The 20,052-nt window shown below is 62.2% G+C and overlaps 1 protein-coding gene across 9 annotated transcripts in view; it reads right to left on the reverse strand.

The window, feature by feature from the left end:
- Positions 1-1,018: 1,018 nt before the first annotated feature.
- Positions 1,019-20,052, reverse strand: part of IQSEC1 (IQ motif and Sec7 domain ArfGEF 1) — an 81,791-nt gene continuing 62,757 nt past the window's right edge. The window contains exons 7-15 of one of the 9 annotated variants that reach the window (XR_009048769.1): positions 17,713-17,852; positions 17,267-17,296; positions 16,173-16,298; positions 15,032-15,131; positions 12,780-12,941; positions 11,735-11,911; positions 6,349-6,398; positions 4,298-5,191; positions 2,956-3,556 (exon numbers count right to left, since the gene is read on the reverse strand). Coding sequence is in view for 7 of the 9 variants with exons in the window: in XM_057705587.1 (XP_057561570.1) it covers positions 5,755-6,398; positions 11,735-11,911; positions 12,780-12,941; positions 15,032-15,131; positions 16,173-16,298; positions 17,267-17,296; positions 17,713-17,852 (1,379 nt within the window). In the remaining 2 variants the exon portion in view is untranslated. Of the gene's footprint in view, positions 5,192-5,251; positions 5,477-5,497; positions 6,399-11,734; positions 11,912-12,779; positions 12,942-15,031; positions 15,132-16,172; positions 16,299-17,266; positions 17,297-17,712; positions 17,853-20,052 lie in introns of those variants that run through there. The other 8 variants (XR_009048768.1, XM_057705586.1, XM_057705590.1 and 5 more) reach the window with 8 other exon arrangements.

The following is a 20,052-nucleotide window of genomic DNA, read 5'->3' on the forward strand; positions in this document are numbered from 1 at the left end:
CCCGGCTGGATTCTCAGTGGCAGGAGCAGCAGAGGACCAACAGCTGTCCACGACTCACACACCCTCAGACCAGCCGGTGGCTTTGCCGTGACCCCCACCCACTTCCAACCACCGATTGGTTTGCAGGTGCATCTTGGTAAGAGCAGTCTTGTGCTGGGAACAGGTGCACCTTTTGCCCAAGGAGCTCACAGTCTGGCCGGGAGACAACTCCGAAACCCAGAGAATGGTCACACCTTCTGCAGCCCTGCAGCGGACCTAAGTATTCTCAGGAATTTCAGGAACCAGCTTCCCTCCTTCAGAGGCTCTGAGGGCCTGAGAGATGGACAGCCTCCCAGCTGCAGAAACCTGAGACCATCTTGGAATTCACCTCTCTGTGAAGGGTGGGCCACAGCTGATTGTGGCCACTTACATGAGCCTCCTGTGTGTCCCGAAAATTAGACCTACCAGTTTTACTTCGTCTTACGATGTGAACTGAAGTGTTTAAGGGGGATTCTCTGGAGCTGAATCTGGTTCAAGGAAAGGGGACACAGTAACAGGCCATCATGTCCCCAGAGAACCCTTGCTTCCAGTGGAATCAGAATTCACCCTCCTGGCTTCCACATCACGTTACCCATCACGTGGAAGAACGGGCAGCTATGACCTCATAAGCTCATCTCTCTTGGAGCATTTGGGGACTGGGCCCTTGGGTGTCTTTCTGCCCCCACAAGTCACTCCCAGCCCACCTCCACACTTCCTAGGGTCCGTCTCCTCTCTCTTTCTAACTCAACGAGAGCACAAAACTTTGTTGAAGGTTGCTAGAAATTATAAATACCTTTGAAATCTTCTACCAGCACCTATTTTGCGACGTGCACCTTTATGTTAAGCCGTCCGTCAGCACCCTCAAGTTAATGTCTTCCCGGACAGCTGGAGCCCACAGCAGTCGCGATAAGGGACAGGCCACCTTGTCACCTGGAGATCTCTGTGTCTGGCCAATAGGGAAATGGCTGGACTTCCCAGAAAAAGTAAGAACTCGAGCGTTTTGAAGGATTTATTTGATTTCTCCACATGATCACAGCTATGGTTTTACATCAGTAGAGTCTGTTGCTACTTACACACAGAACGCATAGGAAAACAAAAGCACTCCTTTGCTCCCCAAAGTTACATGGCGGGTGCCGGGCTTCCTGCGCGCGAGGTGGCCCCTGAAGTCTGAACAGCCTGTATTCAAGACCTGGTTCTAAGTGTGTAAACCAAGTTGAAGGTGAATGACAGTGCCCCAGAGGAGACGATCCTGCACGTGACTTCGGCGTGACCGCAGGTGGGTCGCATGGTGACGCCCCTCACCACCCGTTCACCACCCCCGCCCCCACGCCGGTTCACTCTGCAACCTGCTTCCTGGATTATTGTCGTCGTATTTAAAATACTTACAAAAGGACTCGTTTTGCAGGCAGGAAGGGTGATGTTATTTTACAGCGGCCTGTAAGATGCATGCTTACCTGTAGCGACACAGCTTCGAATGGTGCTGAGTCAACACCTAGGGTCATGTTTAACACCTGCTGACTGTCTTTTCAGCTCATCTTAAAGGAAACCGAGAGGCTTCTGCTGCATGCAGTGTGAGATGGAAAAAATCGCTCTACATGGGACGACTGAAGATGTTTTTAAGCAAGGTGTGCACATCATATTAGGATGAACTTTATTTTTACATTGTTGTACAATCCATTCGTAAACTTAAAAAAAAATACAAATACATGATTTAATTGTTGTCCCAGAAAAGATTTTTGTGGTGGTACCAACTGCTTCCTCTAAGGGTCACCTGCTGAAAGAAGCTGTGACTGGAGCAAAATGCCCATGTGTGTCCTGACAGTGAGAAAGGATGACACACAGCCTGGTGGGGCTCAGCCTCCTGCCTTCTGTGCTGGGGGTGAGCCACAGGCGCCCACAGCTGCGACCCCAGGACGGGATCCAGAGAGAGCCATCCCAAGAAAGCCACACAGGGCCACCAGCTTCTCGGGAGTATTGACCCCCCAAAAGAGTCTGGGGCAGCCTGGCTCCAGCCTCCTCCAGGGAACTTATCCCACGATAAGTTTGTAAACGAAACACACAGACTGATGAACCCTCACTGACCGGAACCCGATCCAGCAGAAAGTTGGAAACACGGGGAGAAACTCCCCTCTTTGGGGACCCGGCCCTGTGGACGCGGCAGGGCCCTGGGACACGCTGGTGACAGTTTGGAGGGGGGGGTTCCAAACGGCCCGTGGAGAGAGGGCGCCCTCCCCGCCGGCTCTACCCGGCTCAGCTGTGTCTATCAGTGACCGCCCTTTGGAAAGGGCGACCTGGTGCCAATCAGCCTACCTGCATCTTTTCTGGAACAACCTGGAGTTTACGGTTAGATCCTATGATTGGTACAGAGGGTGAAGAAAAGCCGACATATTTCGTATGTTATCACTTTACTTCAACTATTTGTCAACAGTAACACTGAGAGAGTTTGCAAATACACAATACACAGAGTGTGGCCTCACGCGCCTGGCGCCGGAGGACATGCAGTACACTTCCTTGTCACAACAACGCCCTTGAAACCGCAAGACACAGAACACCTCGGGGGCCGGGCTCTGGAGGGAAACCAAGGAGTTTCGGGGTCCGCGGAACCAGGGAGCCTCCCACCAGCCCGGCCTGGACCGAATCAGACACGCCCGTGCTCTTCGTTTCTCTTTCTGAGCAGATGCCCGAGAGAGAAGGACGACACGGACGGGGAGGTAAAGGTGGGCAGGTTAAAGTCACACTTCTCTCAAAAAAAGAAAAAAAAAAAAAAAAGGCTAAACTCTAGATTGCTGTATTTGCTCTCTGTGGAGATTAACAAAGTGCTCGGTTTGCAGATTTGCTGGTTTGGTGACCTGGATGATGTGACAAAGGGGCGGGGTGGGCAGAGCCCCGGCGGCCGCCAGGATGGGCTGCCCTCCGTCTTCCCGCCGCTGCCGCCTGTCCAGAGCCCCGCGCCCATGGAGTCCCGTGACGGCTTCGCCCTTTCTGGAAGGGCTCCCCGCCCGGCAGGTGCCCGGGGCGGTCCTCGGGTCCACGGCTTAGGAGCACAGCACTGGCGGCTGCAGTGGCTCGAAGGGCTGAAACTACAAAGTACGGCCCGTGGGTGACTCGGGCACAGAACCAGGCGCACACGCCGCCGGCCCCTGGGGAGCGGAGGGCGGCACCACGACACGGAAGCGACAAGAGCACAGCGGAGAGTCACGGGACGCCCCAGCAGCCGCCTGGCCGACCGTGAGGAGGCGGCGGGGCCGGGCACGCGTCGGCCGAGGTCAGACGGGCCACGGTGATGACACGGGGATCACGCTAGCACACGGCCACATGGAATCACGATGATCACGGCCACCACTCAGAACACAAAAAGGGCAACACACACACGGCCCTGGGTCGCTAAACGCTAAGAGCAGCCTTCAGGTTCCGGGGCGTCTGCCTGCTGCGGTCGGAAACAGGATGAGGGAGCTATGGCGCTGGGGACACGAGGATGAGCGGGTCGGTCTCATGTTGGAGATGGACGCCTCTGCCGTGTAGGGGCCCCTCGGAGGCGCTGAATGAGTGTGCGTCAAACCAAATGCATACAAAAGAAATATGGACCATGGAGATTCACAGTTATTGCAGCCATTAAAGTGTCTAAGAATCTGTGTAACCAAGAGTCCAAGGCAGCCCGTCCTCGACGAGCTGTCCCGAGGTGCTACTGTAGAGTTTACTGCAGTTTATCTACTTGCTTACCTGAACTAACAGAGCAGTTATAATACTGATTACTTATGATAATCTTCTGTTAATAAAATAAGGATTTATACAAAGCAATATCGGACTTTTTAAAACAGTGAGATGCTATGTTACTTGGCACAGTTAGTAATGATGGCGTAAAGATTTCCGCCAGTCCTGGGGGGGCTTCTCTTCTCTTTATGAAAATATGGAAGCATCTGAATTTTGTCCCTAGCGTTTAAGTTTTTGGTCTACTCTCTCACACGTTTGCCTAAGGTACTGTCTTCCTATCAGGTAGGTGGAGCTCCTCGTAAAGTCTATATTGCTAATTTTGTGGACTGAAACGTTTGCCTTTCACACACAAATACTATCTATACAGTATATATATATATATATTTATATATTTATATATTTATATTATATAAAGTTTACTTACGTATTTTCATCAACCATATCAGGTCTACTTAATTTTTGCCCATTGTCAATAAAAGAGCAATTATGCAGCAAGTGTTGGGGTGTGTGTTTGGCTCTGTCTCTGGTTTTTTGTGTCGTCGCTTCTGTTCCTAGGCTGGATTCTCACCTGCGTGTACACTGAGGGCGCGGAGAGCTGAGGGCTGCGGGGGGTCTGGAGCTCAACGTCTACGTGGCTGGTGGCACCGTTTCAGGGCCGATGCTGGCCGAGCCCGCCTCTCAGGCTGAGGTGGCTGGAGCCCGGGGCGCCACCACTAAATCAAACCAGGGGCTTCGTTTCCTACGACGCAAGCCCCGGGGCTCGGGGGGCGGGCTCCACCCGGGCCGGGAGCAGAGGGGGAGGTGGCAACAGAGCGTGCCCTGGGTCTGGCCTGGGGCTGCCGCCCCTGGGCGCGCCTGTGTGGCGTACGCTTGTCCCGGGGGGTCCGGGACCCCCGCCCAGGGCCTACACAACTGTGCTGATGCCGCTGGGTTTGGCCTTGCTGCTGGTGGGGGGCGGTGGGGCAGGGGGCTGCCCGTGGTGGTGCGCGGCGTGGCCCGCGTGGCCCGGGTGGCCGGCGTGGGCTGAGGGCAGAGGCGGGTGGCCGTGCGCGTGGGCCCCGTAGGCGGGGTGCCCCCCGTGGGGGCCATGGTGGTACTGGTGTGCGTGCTGGATGTGCTGGGGCGGGTGGTAGTGGTGGTGGTGGTGGTAGGGCGGCGGGTTCTGCTGCAGGGGGCAGTACTGGCCGTGGTGCCCGTGCACCGGGGCCGGCAGGGGGCCCTCCACGGGCCCCTGGGGGTGGCCGGCCACGGCGTGTGGCGGGTGGGGCAGGCCCGGTGGGTGGGGCGGAGGTTGGGGAGGGGCCGGGGGCAGGTGGGCCTGGGGAGGGGGCTTCCCTCTCTTGCTCCCAAATAAGGAGCCCAGGAGGGAGGAGGAGTTGGGCATGGCCTGGTGTGGGCGAGATGGACAGTCTCGTGTTGATGTAGCTCTCCGGCGCATGTGAGGACTGCTAATGGTGGACCCCTAAAAAGGAAATTCATAGAAACCAAAATTAAAAGAGCTTAAAGCACTTACGTCAGAAAGATTCTTCAAAAATGTAAAAAAAAGTTCACCCGCTGACTCCTAAGCCTTAGTTCAACTCACTGGCCACAGAGGCCGGGCCGCGTGAGGCTGGACTCAGGCGCCAGCTCCAGACCCGACCGTGCAGCTCAGCTGGAGGGCCCAGGAGGGGGCCTCTGGGGAGAAACGTGGGGGGCACGCAGCCGCAGCAGGTCAAGGCTGACCTCTGCTCTCGGCCTGACCAGCACCCTGTCGAGGAAGGCGGCCTGAGCTTTCAGATCAGAACCGTGTGTTTGCAGGTGGCTGTGGGCGGCGTGTGCCGGGTGGGGCAGGGCTAGCCGTGTTCAGGGGAAGGGGCCCAGTCCTGCTGACGTCCTGCCCTAAGCGCCACTGGGTCCTCTCAATGTCCGAGGGCGTGTGCTCTGCCTGTGTGGGTCCCAAGGTTTCCGGGGAAGTGGTGAGGGGGACAGGAGGGGCTCGGGAGGCCCCGCCCTGGGAGAGGGCACTGCCCAGGCACTTCACTGTGGCTACCTACTGCAAACCAAACACGGGAACAGAAGGAAACAGAACGGTCTGCAAGCTGAGGTTAGATGTGCACGGGAAAACTGAAATGGCTGGAGGATGAATGAAATCTCATGAAATCCACACCGAGGGCCTCCTCCTCTCACAGCTCTCCTCCCCCGCGCTAGCTGAGCCACTCTGCGGTGCCCTGACGGCAGACACACAGCAATCGAACCTCTAGGAAGGAAGCGATGGGGGTGGCGGAGCGGGGACGTCCCGAGATGGCAGCGCCGGACAGCGAGGGGGCGGGGAAGGGTGGCGGCCCCCCTGCCCAGGAGCCGTGCAGGAAGCCGGGGGGTTAACCATGCTCGGGACCGCAGGGGCGGGTTAAGCGCAGACTGAACCGTGGCATCCAGACCCACCCCCACCGGTCCAGCCCAAACGAGCGGGGCGGGGCACGGGCGGGCGACGCTGGGGGGCTGCATGCAGGGCCGAGGCAGGCGGGGCGGGTCGGTGCCTCTGTGCAGGAGGAGAGGAAGAGCGAAAAAAGGAGACAACAGGTATCCACCGAGGACGGGAGCGACACACGACAGCCGGCCGACGGGGAGCTTCCTACTTACTTCCACATTGCTCTCTAGCGATCCCGCACTGCTGCGACGCCCTCGCTTCCCTGCCCAGAACATGCAATACCAGAGGTTAGACGCGGCCCGGGCCGGCGCTGCCGCCGGGGGGCCCGGGGGAGCCGGTGGCAGGGCAGAAATGAGTTAAAAAGACAATGGGGTTCTTAAAAAGCAGAAAAAACAAACAGAAAAACCCAACCCCCCCAAAACAAAAAAACCCAAAAAAACAAAACAACAAAAAAAATCTTTTTCCACCAGCCCAACTTTGTTCCCCTCTCCTGGACAGGGAGGCTGTGGGGAGGGGCCTCCGGGTGGGCACCGAGGCCCAACGGACCCCGCGCGCCAGGGGGCCTCCGCCACCTGCCGACAGGGCCGGGCGAGGGCAGCGCCTCCCACAGCTAAAGTGAGCCAAGCGTGGTCCTGCCAGCCCTGACCTTTGGTGGATCTCACACACGTGTGTAAGGACACGCGCGCACACACACCTGCCTCCCCGCCTGCCGGGGGGACTGACAGTCAGGAGGCGGGACTCTGCGTCCTCTTTCCCCCGGTGGAGCAGAGGTGCCACGCCTCCAGGGCTGTGTTTGGTTTGTGCAGTGTCTGGCCAGGGGCAGGGTGGGGCTGCCAGGATGTCCCCCCCAGCCCAGGGCCTGAAGTTCTGCTTCCCCACACGTTCCGCAGCCAGGAGCCCTCAGTGCCCACGCCTCTGTGTCCCCCGCGCGTGGCGTGCAGCAGGCCCCCAATCTGCGTTGGCTGCGCCAAAGAAGGCAGAGTCCCCCTCTCGGGTCTGGACGCCCAGAGCCCACCGTGGCCTGCAGACACCTTCTCCAGGGATTTCTGCGGGACAGTGAGGCTGTCAGGAACGACGGCGCTCAAGCTTGGGGATCTGGCCTCCAGCCAGTCCTCTGTGGGTGGAGAGGGGCTCCAAGATGTTCTTCCGGCTTCCATCTGTGCACCTCTGAACAAGCCCCACGGTGCAGGCCAGGTGTCCCTCTGTCCACGCCAGGAAGAGATGGAGGCCCTGGCCAATGGCCTGACCGGCTCAGCCCATTTGCACGGCATCATCTGCCCATCCGCCTGAGGCGGGAAACCTTGGCCACGCTGTCTCTGAGCTGCGTCCAGGAGCCTGGAAGGTGGAAGGGGCTGCCTCGCGCCATCCTGTGACCCGCCGCCTGACCGGCGCTGGGTAGAGAGGGTGTGTCTGGCTTCCTTCGGGCCTCTGGCAGCTGCACATACCCGGGACAGGGCCTCAGGCCTGGGCGCGAGACGGCAGGCTCGGGGCAGGTCCGGTGCCTTTGCCTTCCCGGCTCACCCCTGAACCTGAGTTCCAGCTGGGAGCCTGGGTCCACCGAAGGCCTGCTGGACCCTGGCCTCAGAGCCCACCGGACTGGACCACACAGTGGAGGAGGCTGCTGAGGACCACGGAGAACCCAGCAAAGCTGGGCCTTGTTCCAGCCGCGCGTGACCTCTCCCTGCCTCGTCTCTCGGCCACTGTGAGCAGAGGGGTGACCTTTCCTTCCCGCCTTCTGTCCCAGCACGTGGCCGAGGGACACGGAGCAGAATTAGAGTCCAGCCTCCAGAAGGAGGCTCCGCAGCTGGAGGAGGGACCCCACGTGGCACGCCATCATCTCTTTGCCTCAGTTTCCACATCTGTGAACTAGGCATGGCCCCTGGTCCCCGGGTGGCTCTGCTCAGACCTCCGCTGTCCTTGGGGTTTCTCCACCCGCTCTCTGGCCCCTCAGGCTGGGGACACTCCTCCAAGGACCAGGGACAGAGGGGAGACAGAGGTGCCAGCAGAGACCCTGCAGCCTACGCATCCCAACTGGACTGGGCCAGGCCTGGGGTTGGGTGTGGGGGCTTCATACACAGACCCCCAGAGCTGAGTGGACCCCACTCCCACCCAACGTGGGCCCAGACTCAGGAGAGCTCTAGCTTGGATGTCCTGGAGCAACTCTGAGTGTCTTATAAATCACCTTTTCACCTTCTTAGGTGAGCGGAAGATATGAGGTGTCCCCGCAGAAGCTCTCTGATTCCAGTCCTGGGCACACCGGCGGACGTCTACCCACCACAGACCGCGTTCGGGCGTGTACACACACACACACCACCTACTGACAGAGGCGGAAGAGCCAGGACAGCCGCTCCCGCTCACGCACCCCCACCACTCCTTGTCTGCACTGTTTCAGGGTCCCCCCATCACTCCAGATCCTGCACAAGCCACGGGGAGCCCCGCCCCAGCCGGTGCCTCTCGAGGGCCAGAGCAGTCCCTGCCACCCCCGATCGGGAGCTGCATCCAGATGGCGCTCCCGGCGAGGCTCCTCACAGCCTTCTTGGCTCTTCAGCACTGGGACAGCAGGCAGGCAGGGCTCTTCCCTGAGTTTCCCTCCGCGGCCCTAGCCACGCTGAGGGGGACCACAGCCAGCATGCGGGCCGGCCCCGCCCCCAGTGCGACTCAGGTGTCGCCTCTCACGGCTCCTGGGGCAGCACCAGTCCCGTCCGCGGCTGGGGAACCCAGGCCCAGGGGATCACTCGGCCCAGGGCCCGGAGCCAAAGCCCCGGAAGCAGCGTGCTGTGTGGCCTCTGCTGGCCTCTGCTGGGGAGGCCAGCCCAAGTGCGGCCCCCACCCCAGGAGGGGCAGCAGCTGGCCCACTGGCTGCCGCATGTGGCCTGCCCATCACGGGGCAGCAGGGGCTGCTCTGGAAACTGGCCGCCAGGACCCGCCAGCTCTCCCCGCCAGGCGCAGGAGCGGCAGGTTGCCCGCTGCATCCCGGGTGACGAGGGCAGATCCTGCGTTGTCTCCGCGGGAACTGGTGTTGGGCAGCTTGACTGGCGAGGGGCTGGGGGCCTCAGGGCCCGTGGACAGGGTCCACCGTGACTTGACCGGCCTGTGGCAGGCGCTAAGGCCCAGTCACACCTGTGTCCGAGGTCCTTGCGGGTCCTTGATCTCGAGCTGGCAGGGCTCTGGTGCCACTGAAGAGAGCAGGGCCCTGGCCAACGGCAGACGACGCGGAGAGACTCCGGAGAGGCCTCGCAGCTCAGCGGGGAGCCGGGCCGGGGTCCAGGCCCCCCCTCAGCCGCTTGGAAAGTCTGCTGCCCGGTTCCTCCTGGGCCGTCAAACCACGACTGCCTCCTGGGTCCCCAAGATTCACGTCCGGCACAGCCCCGGGGGCTGGTTCCTGGACGGCTGTGTGGGCGCAGGTCTGGGGCAGCTGCTCTGGCAGCCGTGACGAGCGGGCCGCTGGGCGTCCCTGTCCAGAGGGTAGAAGCTGTCCCTGAGCCTCACCTCTTCCTGACAAGCCTGTCTCGCCGGGGCCCGGTGGTGGGGGGAGAGCTTCGCCTTCACCCGGTCCAGCACAGAGCGCACGTCTCCAGCATCTTCCAGCAGGCGGCTGGCGCTGGCCTGTCTTCCTCTGGTGGCGGCAGGGGGCCTCTCGCCATCTGGGGCCTTGGCGGTCACCAGGACTCTAACGTCCTCCTTACCGGCCCTCCCACCTTCCGTGCATGGGGCTCCTTCCCAGGCACTCTCTTCACGGTGGCTCAGGGCCCGAGAGGACTTGCTCCCTGGGTCCTTCTCAGCTCAGAATCCCCACATGAACATGGCAATGCCGACGATAAATGGAAACGAGCCAGACCCCCGAGCTCCGCCCCTCGCACGGCCGCGCGCCAGGGCACGCGACTCTGCCCGGCCCCTGAGCAGGGAGTGGACAGCTGAGGCCCTGACCGCCGGGAGCCGGGGTGGCTGTGGCCGGCTGCGCTGAGGCCACTGCTACCCGAGGGGGCTGGACAGCACCCGGAGAGGCCAGAGCCTGCCCCACTGCACAAACTCAAACACGGGCCCTGGGCCCCTAGCCGGCAGGGTACACTTAGCTGGAGGTAACAAGCCGTGAGGACAACCAGTGGTTCTCCACCATGGCGGTTCTGCCAACCAGGGGCGACTCCCCCCAGAGGGCACCCGGCAGCCTGGGGGACGTGACTGAGGCCGTGACGGGGGGATCACTGGCGTCTAGTGGGGAGAGCGGCCCCCGCGGCCGGGACTGACGCGGCACACGATGCCAGCGCAGCCCGGGTGGAGAAGCCCTGCCTGACTCTTGCCCTGGCCATGCTGTTCGGATTCTCACTATGGAAAAAAAAAAATGACAAGACAAAACCAAAGGAAAAAAATCCAACTCAAAAAAAAAAAAAAGGGAAAAAAATTTCTGGGAAATGAGTAAGCTGAACGGAGGCAGTGCTGCCGGGGCGCAGGTATGGGATGGAGTGGTGAGCAGGCTCTCTACCGGGGCCCAGGACCGCCACGCGGTGATGCCTGAGGCTGGTGGGCCAGGCAAGCGCTTGGCGGGGAGGGGTCCCCTGGGGCCCTGGAAAGGAGGAGGCTGACCTCAGCCTGAGAGGGTCTTCGCCAGCAACCCTGGGGTCACGTCAGGCTCCCAGGGCTGGGACAGCCGGGGCCTCGGGGTGGGAATCTAGGGTTCCGGGAACCGACAGCGCTGGCACAGCCACGTGTCCCCTTGCCCAGCTAGCTCTGTTCCTCTGCAGCCCTGAGCCTCCTCCCAGGAGAAGCTGCCTGGCTAGACATGGCTCGTGGGGGACTGAAGGGCCGCTGGGGTGCAGCCCCTCACCCCGCGGCTCCTCCGACAGAACCGGCAGGCAAAGCACGCTGCAGCAGCCCCCGCCTCCCCGCTCCCTGCCGCAGCCGGGACCCGGCAGGGCCGCCAGCAGAAGCTCCCCGCTCGCTGATGCTCCAGGCACACCTCCCAGGAAACCCGGGCGGCGTGCGGGTTCAGAGGCTGGCAGCAAACCAAACACACAAGAAACAAAGAAACAACAACGAAAAATCGCATTTCTGCCAGGGCTTTCCCCTGACCTCCCAGGGCCAGGCGTGGCTGCCGTCTCTGGGCTGGACGGAGGCCTGGGTTTCCCAGGAAGGGAGACCTCTGCAGGGAAAGCAAGACCGGGGGCAGTGGGAGACGGGGTCCCAGACACAGCGTCAAGGACGTCACTCCATTTCATTCACCAGCATGAAGCACGGGGACGGGGCAGCACAGAGGACAAGGGACACGCCCGTCGGCCGGGCCCGACGCGCTCTGCGGGAGAGCGAGTTTCAGAAAACACATGAAAGAACAAATACATAAGTAAATACATAAATGAGCAAGGGAGACTGGGGCGAACCACCCGGCTGTCCTGCCTCTGACCGTTCCGCCCTGTTTCCTTCGGCCTTGGGGGCACGCCCTCTCTGCCCGGCCAGATGCCGCTGTGGTCTGGGGACGGCCAACCAAGCGCGCTCCATCGGAGCCTCTCCACCGCAGCCCCTTCGGGTTAATGCAAGCCCCGCCGGCCACGCGCGGCCAAGCCCTGCGTGCACGGGGTGGGGGGCGGTCCTGGGCCCAGCTCTTACCCGCTTCCGAGAGGTCGCGCAGGGAGCTGCTGAGGGCGCTGCGCTTGAGGCCCTCGCCGCTGGCGTAGCTGTCGTCCAGGCAGGCCCGGCTCAGCGTTCCACCGCCAGGCTCCTTTTTGAGGCTGGAGCACTGGGACACGCTGGGCCGCACGACGCCCTTCTGCTTCTCGAGCTCCGCTGCGACAGAGGGCGAGGGGCCTGGTGAGGGAAGTGCGGCCGCCAGCCCAGGGCGGCCCGGGGAGGGCAGGGGGAGGGCCCCCCCGGGAGCACCACGCAGAGGGCTGGGGGCCTCTGCCCCGGGTGGCACCGGGCTGAGCCGCCGCCTCCCCGGAAGGGGGCAAGTGAAGGGGGAGGCTCTCTGGGAAAGAGCAGGAGTGACAGCCACCTGGGACCAAAGAGGCCAAAAGGAGACCCCGAAGAGGAGACTGCAGAGGCCAGAGTGCCCGAGGTCTGCAGGAAGGTCAGTCCCTTTCCAAGGAGGCGGATTTGCTGGAGTCCGGAGAGGGGCCAGGGTCGACCCGACCCGGCCCGGCCGTGGAGGGAGGCCGGAGGTAGGGGCACCCACGTGCTTCCAGGAGTGAGGCTGAGAGCCAGGAGAGGCGGGGCTCACACCAGCTTCACCAGAAGCCAGTGGATGGCCCCAGCCCTGACCCTGCCAGACGGGCGGGCGCGAAAGACAAATACCAGCCATGCTCACGTGCAAAGGGCTCAGCTCCAGGGCTCTAGACACGGGGCGACCGGGGACCCGGGGGGCCTCCTCAGGGCACACGATGTAATTCCCCGGGCAGGACAGGCCTGGGCCTCAGAAGCCTGGCTGTCACCCAGAGACCTCTGCCCACCCCTCCTCCGCCTGCGCCACCTCCTGTGACCCGGGCAGGGTGGGCGGTCTGGTCACACGGCCGTGGGAAGGCCGGAGGAGGCTGAGGGCGTCTCCTCCCTGGGCTCACAGAGTCTCTGCACCACTGGCCTCTGACCAGCACCTCGGCCCCCGGCGGGGAGGCCGTGCCCGCGCCCAGCAGGCCCCCTTCAGGCGGCCACGACCTACTCTCTATCCTGTGCTTCTCCATCTCCTGCACCTCCGCGATGGACTCCCGCAGGTCGTCGGTGAATTTCTTCCGGTCTTGAGGGTTGGGAGCATTGAAGTTGATCAGCACTTTGATGTCTGCCCCCGGGACGGCGGAGGTGAGCCGGATGCCGTTGGGGTAATCTGCAGAAAAGGAGAGCGCGGGCCTCAGGGCGGGCGCTGCCACCTCCCTTCTGGCCGGCAGAGCACCAGCACATCGACATTCAACCCTGTGTGAGGAGCGAGCCGAGGCTGGGCTCCCAGCGGACGCGTCCCTCCAGGGAGGAGAGGCTTCACGGCGCAGCTGGCGGGGACCACCAGATCGGGTCCGGCCCCCAGCCTGGGCCTGTGTGGCTCCGTGTTCAAGTCGGGGGCAGAGCTGGCTGATCTGAGGCAAAGCCAGGGCCCTCGTGCTTCCCTCCCGGAGGGACATGGGGCCTGGACCCTTTACTGGTCACTCTGGGAGGAGTCTGGGAGGAGACGGTTGAGGTGTCCCACTGGGGGACAGTCTGTCTGGTCAGCTGGGGCTGTTCTGTCCTCTCCTGACCGGCCTTCAGGCCCCCAGCTCCCTCAGGGTACACCGTGGGCGTCCCACAGCCAACAGCACCTTCTACTCAGACCTGCCCGGTGCTCCTCCGAGCTCGCGGGGTCTCAAGGGCTTTGGCGTCCTGACAGCCCCTCTCCACAGTGGGAACGCAGCACCCACCAGCGAGCGTGTGAGGGTTCTTGGCCCAAACACCAATCCCACCATGGCTCAGACCTGGGTCAGGGCTGGGAACGCAAACACGCGAGGCCTACGCGCGGGGAGCAGGCCCGGTGAGACCGCGGCTGGAGCGTCCGCGGAGGTGTGCCGCCCGCCACACCCGCCACGCGCGCCCGCCCCTAGTTTTACAGGAGAAGCCAAGGATATCTGACTCTAACGCGCCCATTTAAGTACCACCAGCTCCATAAGTTAAAAAAAAATTCAAAGCAAATATAACATAACTGAGCTGGGACGGACCAAGGGCTGCCCCTTTGAGACCCCAGGTGCGAGGCAGGTCCTGGGGAAGGTCGGGGTCGGCTCCAGCTGAAACCTGCGTCCAAGGCTGAGCCCCGGGAACCTGGAGGTGATGCCAGGTGCTCACTGCCGCCACCACCCCTTCTAAGAGGGGCCTGCTGGTTGGGACAGCGCTCACGGAGCCCCCCTCCCTGGGGCCGTCCGGTGGAAGCCGAGGCAGGGCTGGGCTTCTAGCCTGGGCTGGGGCAATGGCGCGGTCTGTACCCTGGGCTCCCGTGGGCACGTGAGAGGGGAGGGGCTAGCAGGTCTGGTGCCATTTAGCAAGAGAAATGGTTGCCCAGCCACGCGTCCCGAGCACCTCTCAACCTGCAGAGGGAAGGTGGACGGGACAGGACTGTGGGACCTGCTGCTGGCCGCACCCGGACGCACCATCACGGCAGCCCTCCCCTTGGCCCCTCCAGAACACATGAGGCGGCAGGACCGCCCACCCCACCCCACCCACGCTGGCTCCGTCTGCAGCTCGGGGGCCTCCGACAGGAGGGACGGGACAATGGGGGAGACAGGAAAAGGGAGGGTATGGGTGGCGAGAAAGAACTGGACGAAAAGGACCTCCCACGGGGTGCCGTGAGGGGCCAGCTCCCCTCCAGGATCCCCAGCCCCCAGGACCCACTCACACCCAAAGGCCTCATCAAGCACCCTCCCCGTGCTGGCCTGACCTTTATGTGAACAGGCTCGTCTCGCCCTGAGCCGGGCACCGCCATCACCCCACTTGTGGACCAAGGGAACTGGGCTGGAAAAGTCCAACAGCCAGGCCCGTGGCCGCCAAAGCCGGAGCAGACGGACCCAGGGCTCTGCTCGTGACCTCTGCAGTCCCGTGGCCACGACCCTCACCTGACTGGCCATATTTGCATATTTACTTGATATTTTCCTAGCAACACTTTATTTAGACTCACTCTGCCCTAAAATTAAAAATCAGCTGCAAGAAATAACTGTAAAAGTAAACTCAAAGAGCCCTACGCACAATGATATTAAATTCTCCCTGGTTACGCCTAACCTGAAAGCTGCCCTCTGTTGCTAAAGTGGGAACAAGAGAACATCGCAGAGGCCACCTCAGGATGGTCCCTGATGGAACTAGGAGGAAGGAGGCGGAAGGCAGAGGAGTGCTTCCTCTCTACGCTATCGGAGCTGTGCAAGGCCGCCTCCTGCCACACGTGGACGGGCCCAGCGACTCACTCACACTGGTTCTCGAAGAGCAGGACCTGCATGCCGTACAGGGAGAAGGACTGTCGGAAGCTGTAGGTCACCGAGTTCTTCTTCTTCTGGAAGATCTTGGTGACCTGGGGGCAGCAGAGACAGAGGCTGAGCCGCAGGGAGCAGCCTGCCAGGAGCAGCCCTGGGCGCTCAGGATTCTAAGTCAGTGTCTCATTCTCCTGTGTGAGGACCCTCCCTCAGGTCCGAGGTCAGGAGGCCCCTGGGGCAGGGAAGGTCAGATACAGGGGGAGAGGCTCACGCCCCTGCATCCTTCATCCCCGAAGGCACCCTGAAACCCTCTGAGAGATGAGTTTTACAGAGAAGGACACTGAGGCCAGAGGTCTTACGTGACTTCCTTAAGGTCAGGGACTTTTCTTCTTTTTTTAAAAATTTTTTAGCCACATCACATGGCATGTAGGATCTTAGTTCCCCAACCAGGGATTGAACCTGTGCTCCCTGCATTGGAAGCGCAGAGTCTTAACCACTGGACCACCAGGGAAGTCCAAGGTCAGGGACTCTTAAAGGACTTGAACCCACACTTCTGGATTCAAGCCTCAGGAACCTGAGAAGAGCAGCTGGTCCTCAACCAGGTGGGGACAGGGGACTCGTGCAAGAAGGGGACCTGTGGGAGGCAAGAGCTCCAAAGGGCAGGCCCCCTGGGGGAACGTCTTATCCCCCCAGCTCACAGCCGTGCTACCTGCTTCTGGGCAAGAGCTTCTCCGTGTCCTTCTGGGGAGCCCGTCTCTGCCACGTTCAGCCCATGAGTCCTGGGGCTGAGACCCAGGCCAACAAGACAGCACCGCACCCGCCTGGCCCCAGTGATGGGCTCGGGCAGCAGCGAGACCTCTGCTCAGAGCCTCTAAGAGGATGGCCCCGGTGGCCGAGGGCACAGGATGAAGCCTGGAGGCTGACCCTGCCTTCCTGGATGAGGCTGCCTGGGGCGGGAGCCCACGCAGCTGGCCCTGGGAACAGCCGGGACCACCCCCCAAGGCCCTCCAGGGTCTGACACGAGCCGGCGGACCCCGTGTTGAGGGCGGCAGGACGAGGCGGCTTCTGCCCCAGATACCCCACCCCCGCGTGCCTCTGTCGTCCGTGCACCCGGCCCCACACCCGGGGGGACCACATACCACCAGGAGGTCATTGAACAGGAAGATTTCTCGCTGATGCAGTCCGAGCTTCTGGGGCTTATTTGGGTCCGGAACCTCGAAGAGCCGGCAATAGCAGACCAGGCGCCGGTGCGGCAGGGAGAGCACCTGTGCAGAGGGGCCACGTCAGCTCCCTGCGACCGCCGGGGCAAGGGGCGGGGGCCTCCCCGACCCCACCCTCCCTCAGGCCTCTGGAGGCCCCTGCTCCAGGGACACCAGGCTCACGTGGACCCCTGCCAGGGAGCCACATGCATCTCCTGAGCCCCCAGAGCACCTGGCACATGCGACCCCTGCCACGCATGCAGGAGGCCACAGAGCCTGGGCTTCCCTGCACCCAGGCCCTCCCTCCTGAAGGATCTCAGCCCGGTATCTGGGTCTGGGGGAGCTGTGCGGGGTCCTCAGCGGGCCATCGCCACCTCAAGGGGCCGGCCCTCGCCCTCCTGCACACACCGCCGCAGGTACACATGGCCCCGTGCCAGGCTGCCCTCCAGGCCTGCACTCAGAGACCCACAGATGACGCGGGCCCAGCCTGGCACCCTCAGGGGGCACGTCACCTGCACCAAGAGTGGGAGGGAGACCGGAGGGCAGGACAGGGGGCTAGGGAGGCGGGCAAGAGCAGGTCACGGCAGTGCCAGGGGTCTTGGGCCCTCTGCAGGGGCAGCGGATCTGGCTGCCAGGGAGGGGTACGGAGCGGGCCACGTGACGGCCAGCAGGCACACTCCCGCCAGGTGCTGCCAGCAGAAGGCACCCGGGAGGCAGAGCGTGGGCTGGGTGGGGAAGGGGAGGCCTCAGTGCCATACCACGGTCATCTGTTCAGGGGCAGGTCTCAGGGCCTGGGGACAAGCGGGGGTCTCTGAGCTCAGCCAGGCCCAGATGAGACAGGAGGGGACCGTCTGCGTTGGGCCCGACGGCACAGCCCTCCCCGCGTGGCCGCGGAGATCCGAGGTGGGGTCACTGTGAACATCAAATCCCTTACAGCTCTGGAAATTAACTCATGCGCCCAGAACTGTGCGTGTGGGAGCCAGGAGCTGCGGGGGAGCGGGGGTCACGGACGGTGAAAGCAGAGGGGAACTCACACAGCCGAGCCCGTGGTGCAGGGATCCGATCTACGGGGGGAAAGCAGTGAACAGACGAGACGCATGTTAAGGTCCTGACGGAGCCCCCGGGGGACCCCCTGCCCGCAGCACCTCCCCGGACACCCCCAGTGGGCTCTGACGGGAGCGCAGGTCACCGGGCAGCCACGGCGCAGCCCTGGCCGACGGTGTATTAAGAGCCTCAGGTCCTCTGCACAGGGGACCCAGGGGAAGGGCTGTCACTCCCCGACACCAGCAGCCACGTAAAAAGCCCCACACCTGACGTGATTCACTAACCCCACCTGGCAAGGAACGGGCCCCACAGGCACTGGGGCGAGTGGCTGACACCGAGCCAGCGGGGTGCCTGGGGTTGCGGGGTGGGGGTCCGGGTGCCCCGGGCCTTGCCTGGCGCCCCCCCCCCCCCCCCCAGCAGGGACGAGACCACCTACCGGCTTCTTCCCCACCATGAGCTTCTCCACCTTCTGCACCTGCGACACGTGGTCCTCATTGGTCTTCAGCTCCCGCTTCCGGATCCGCTCGTAGATCCCGATCAGCATGTCCCGGGGGATGTCCTCCCCGTCGTCCACACCTGGCAGGGGGCAGGGGACGGCGGCTGGGCTCACCCCAAGGCACTGCGCTCTCAGCCGAATCCGGACAGCGGTCGCCCTGCCAGGCCCCCCGCGGAGCCAAAGGCCTCCAGACCCACAGCAGCTGGACGTGTCCGGTGCGCCGCACCTGTTCTCAGAACCCCTGCACCAGGGCCCAGGCGGCCCCGCCCCAGGTTAGTGGGGAGGGGCCTGTGCCGCCTTCCAGCCACGCCCAGGCGGCTCTGTGAACACGGCCTTGCTCCGTCCCGGCCGCAGTCCCGTGGGGTGGGCACAACGGTGCCCAGGCCACCGATGGGCGGCTGGGGCCCGGGGAAGGGTCTGGGGTGCGGGGAGGCGGTGTAGACGGGGCTCGTGAATTCAGGCTCCGACCAGCCAGGCCCGCGTCCTCACTTCGACCCTGTCAGCCCAAGACTCACGCTCTCTGAGCTGGGGGCCCTCCCTTCTGTGACACAGGCCACCAAGAGCACGGTGACTTTACAGGGACCGGGGGAGCTCATGCCCCACACCCCCCAACACAAGAGCTCAGGGGGTCTGAGGGGCTGCTGTCCCAGTCCTGGGACTCGAACCCAGGTTGCTCGGACCACAAACTCGTGCCCTTTCTGCTACACGGCCCCGAACGTGCTGTCAGGAAGTCCCAGCCCTGTTCACGACACAGATGCCAACCTCCTGCCCTCAGGCCACAGGATGCTGGGGGACGTGTGGGGCGGTGGGACGGCTCAAGCCTTCTGTTGGGTGGCGTGGCCCCGTCGGCACCGTCACAAACTCAAGCACCCTCAGGTCCAGTAAGTGGACTTGGGGGGATGTGTCCCATGGGACGTGACATTCACCGTAGCGTTGTTTCCAAATCGCAGAAAACTGGAGCCCCTCACATTTGGCCACTCGCAGCGGACTGGCTGAGCGGTCCGCATAGGGACAGGGATTACGGTGCGCCTGCAGGAACGAGGACGGCCACGGCGAGCCGACGTGGCAACGGCCCTTCGAGTTATTTAAACGAGAGAGCGAGGTGCCAAGTGGAAGAAGGTCAGACCAACCGTGCGCGTTTGCACGGGCTCCCACGAGGATCTCTGGGTGGTACAGCACGGGCGCAAAGCCAGCGACCTCCCGGGATGGGAGGGGCCCCGCTGCGGACCTTTTATACTTTCTGGGGTTTTTTCTAACTGGCTATATTTTCAGAGCAGTTTTAAGTCCATGGCAAAATCGAGGGGAAAGCACAGAGAGCGGCCACACACCCCCGGCTGCCCCACAATCAGCGTCCCCCACCGCAGGACAGGTCCCCATCACCCGAGTCCCCAGCTCACACGAGGCTTCGCTCTTGGTGTTGTCCGGCCTGTGGGTCTGGACAAACGTACACCGACACCTGTCCACCACCATGACATCATACAGAGAGTCTTCACTGCCCTAAAATGCCTCCGTGCCTCTCCTCCTCACCCCTCCCCGACCCCTGGCGACCACTGGTCTCGTCACTGTCTCCGCAGCTTCGCCTCCTGCAGCACGTGGCACAGCTGGAACGAGACAGGGTGCGGGCTTTCCAGGTGGGCCGCTTTCCCTTAGCAATGTTCATGTGTGTGTCCTCCGTGTCCTCTCATGGCTTGGTAGCTCATTTCTTTCCGAGCTGAATCACATCCCGCGGTCTGGATGGGCCACGGTTTACCCATTCACCTGCTGATGGACACTTGATTGCGTCCTAGTTACGGCAAATGGGAATAAAGCCGCCGTAACATCCTTGTGATGGTTTCCACCGGGACGTAAGCTTTCAGCTCGTTTGGGGAAATTCCAAGGAGGGTGACTGCTGGGTCATGCCACTTCCTGGTTTTGGGACTATGTGAAGATAAGACCCATTCAAAATATAAATTAAAAAAATTCAAAGACAAATATCAATAAACGCAAAATACTGCTTGTGTGGCTTCTGGGCTCCTCCCCTGCCTATCCCTGGACTTCCAGAGCCCCCCCCCCCCCCACCCTGTGCTGGACCCACTGGGCAAACTGAGCAATTCCAGACAAAATGTGTGTCCAGTGTCCAGTGCATGTTTGGGGGTGTGGGGAGGTGCTTTCCTCTAAAAAGAACAAGCTGGATGTGTGCTCAGCACCGAGCGCCAACCTGACACTCACTTGCTGTGTGACCTTGGGCAAGTGCCTTCCCTCTCTGGACCTTCCGAAACTCAAGGAAGACAGGGCAGAAAA

The sequence above is a fragment of the Hippopotamus amphibius genome, chromosome 13 (genome assembly GCF_030028045.1).
Source record: "Hippopotamus amphibius kiboko isolate mHipAmp2 chromosome 13, mHipAmp2.hap2, whole genome shotgun sequence".
NCBI lineage: Eukaryota > Metazoa > Chordata > Mammalia > Artiodactyla > Hippopotamidae > Hippopotamus > Hippopotamus amphibius.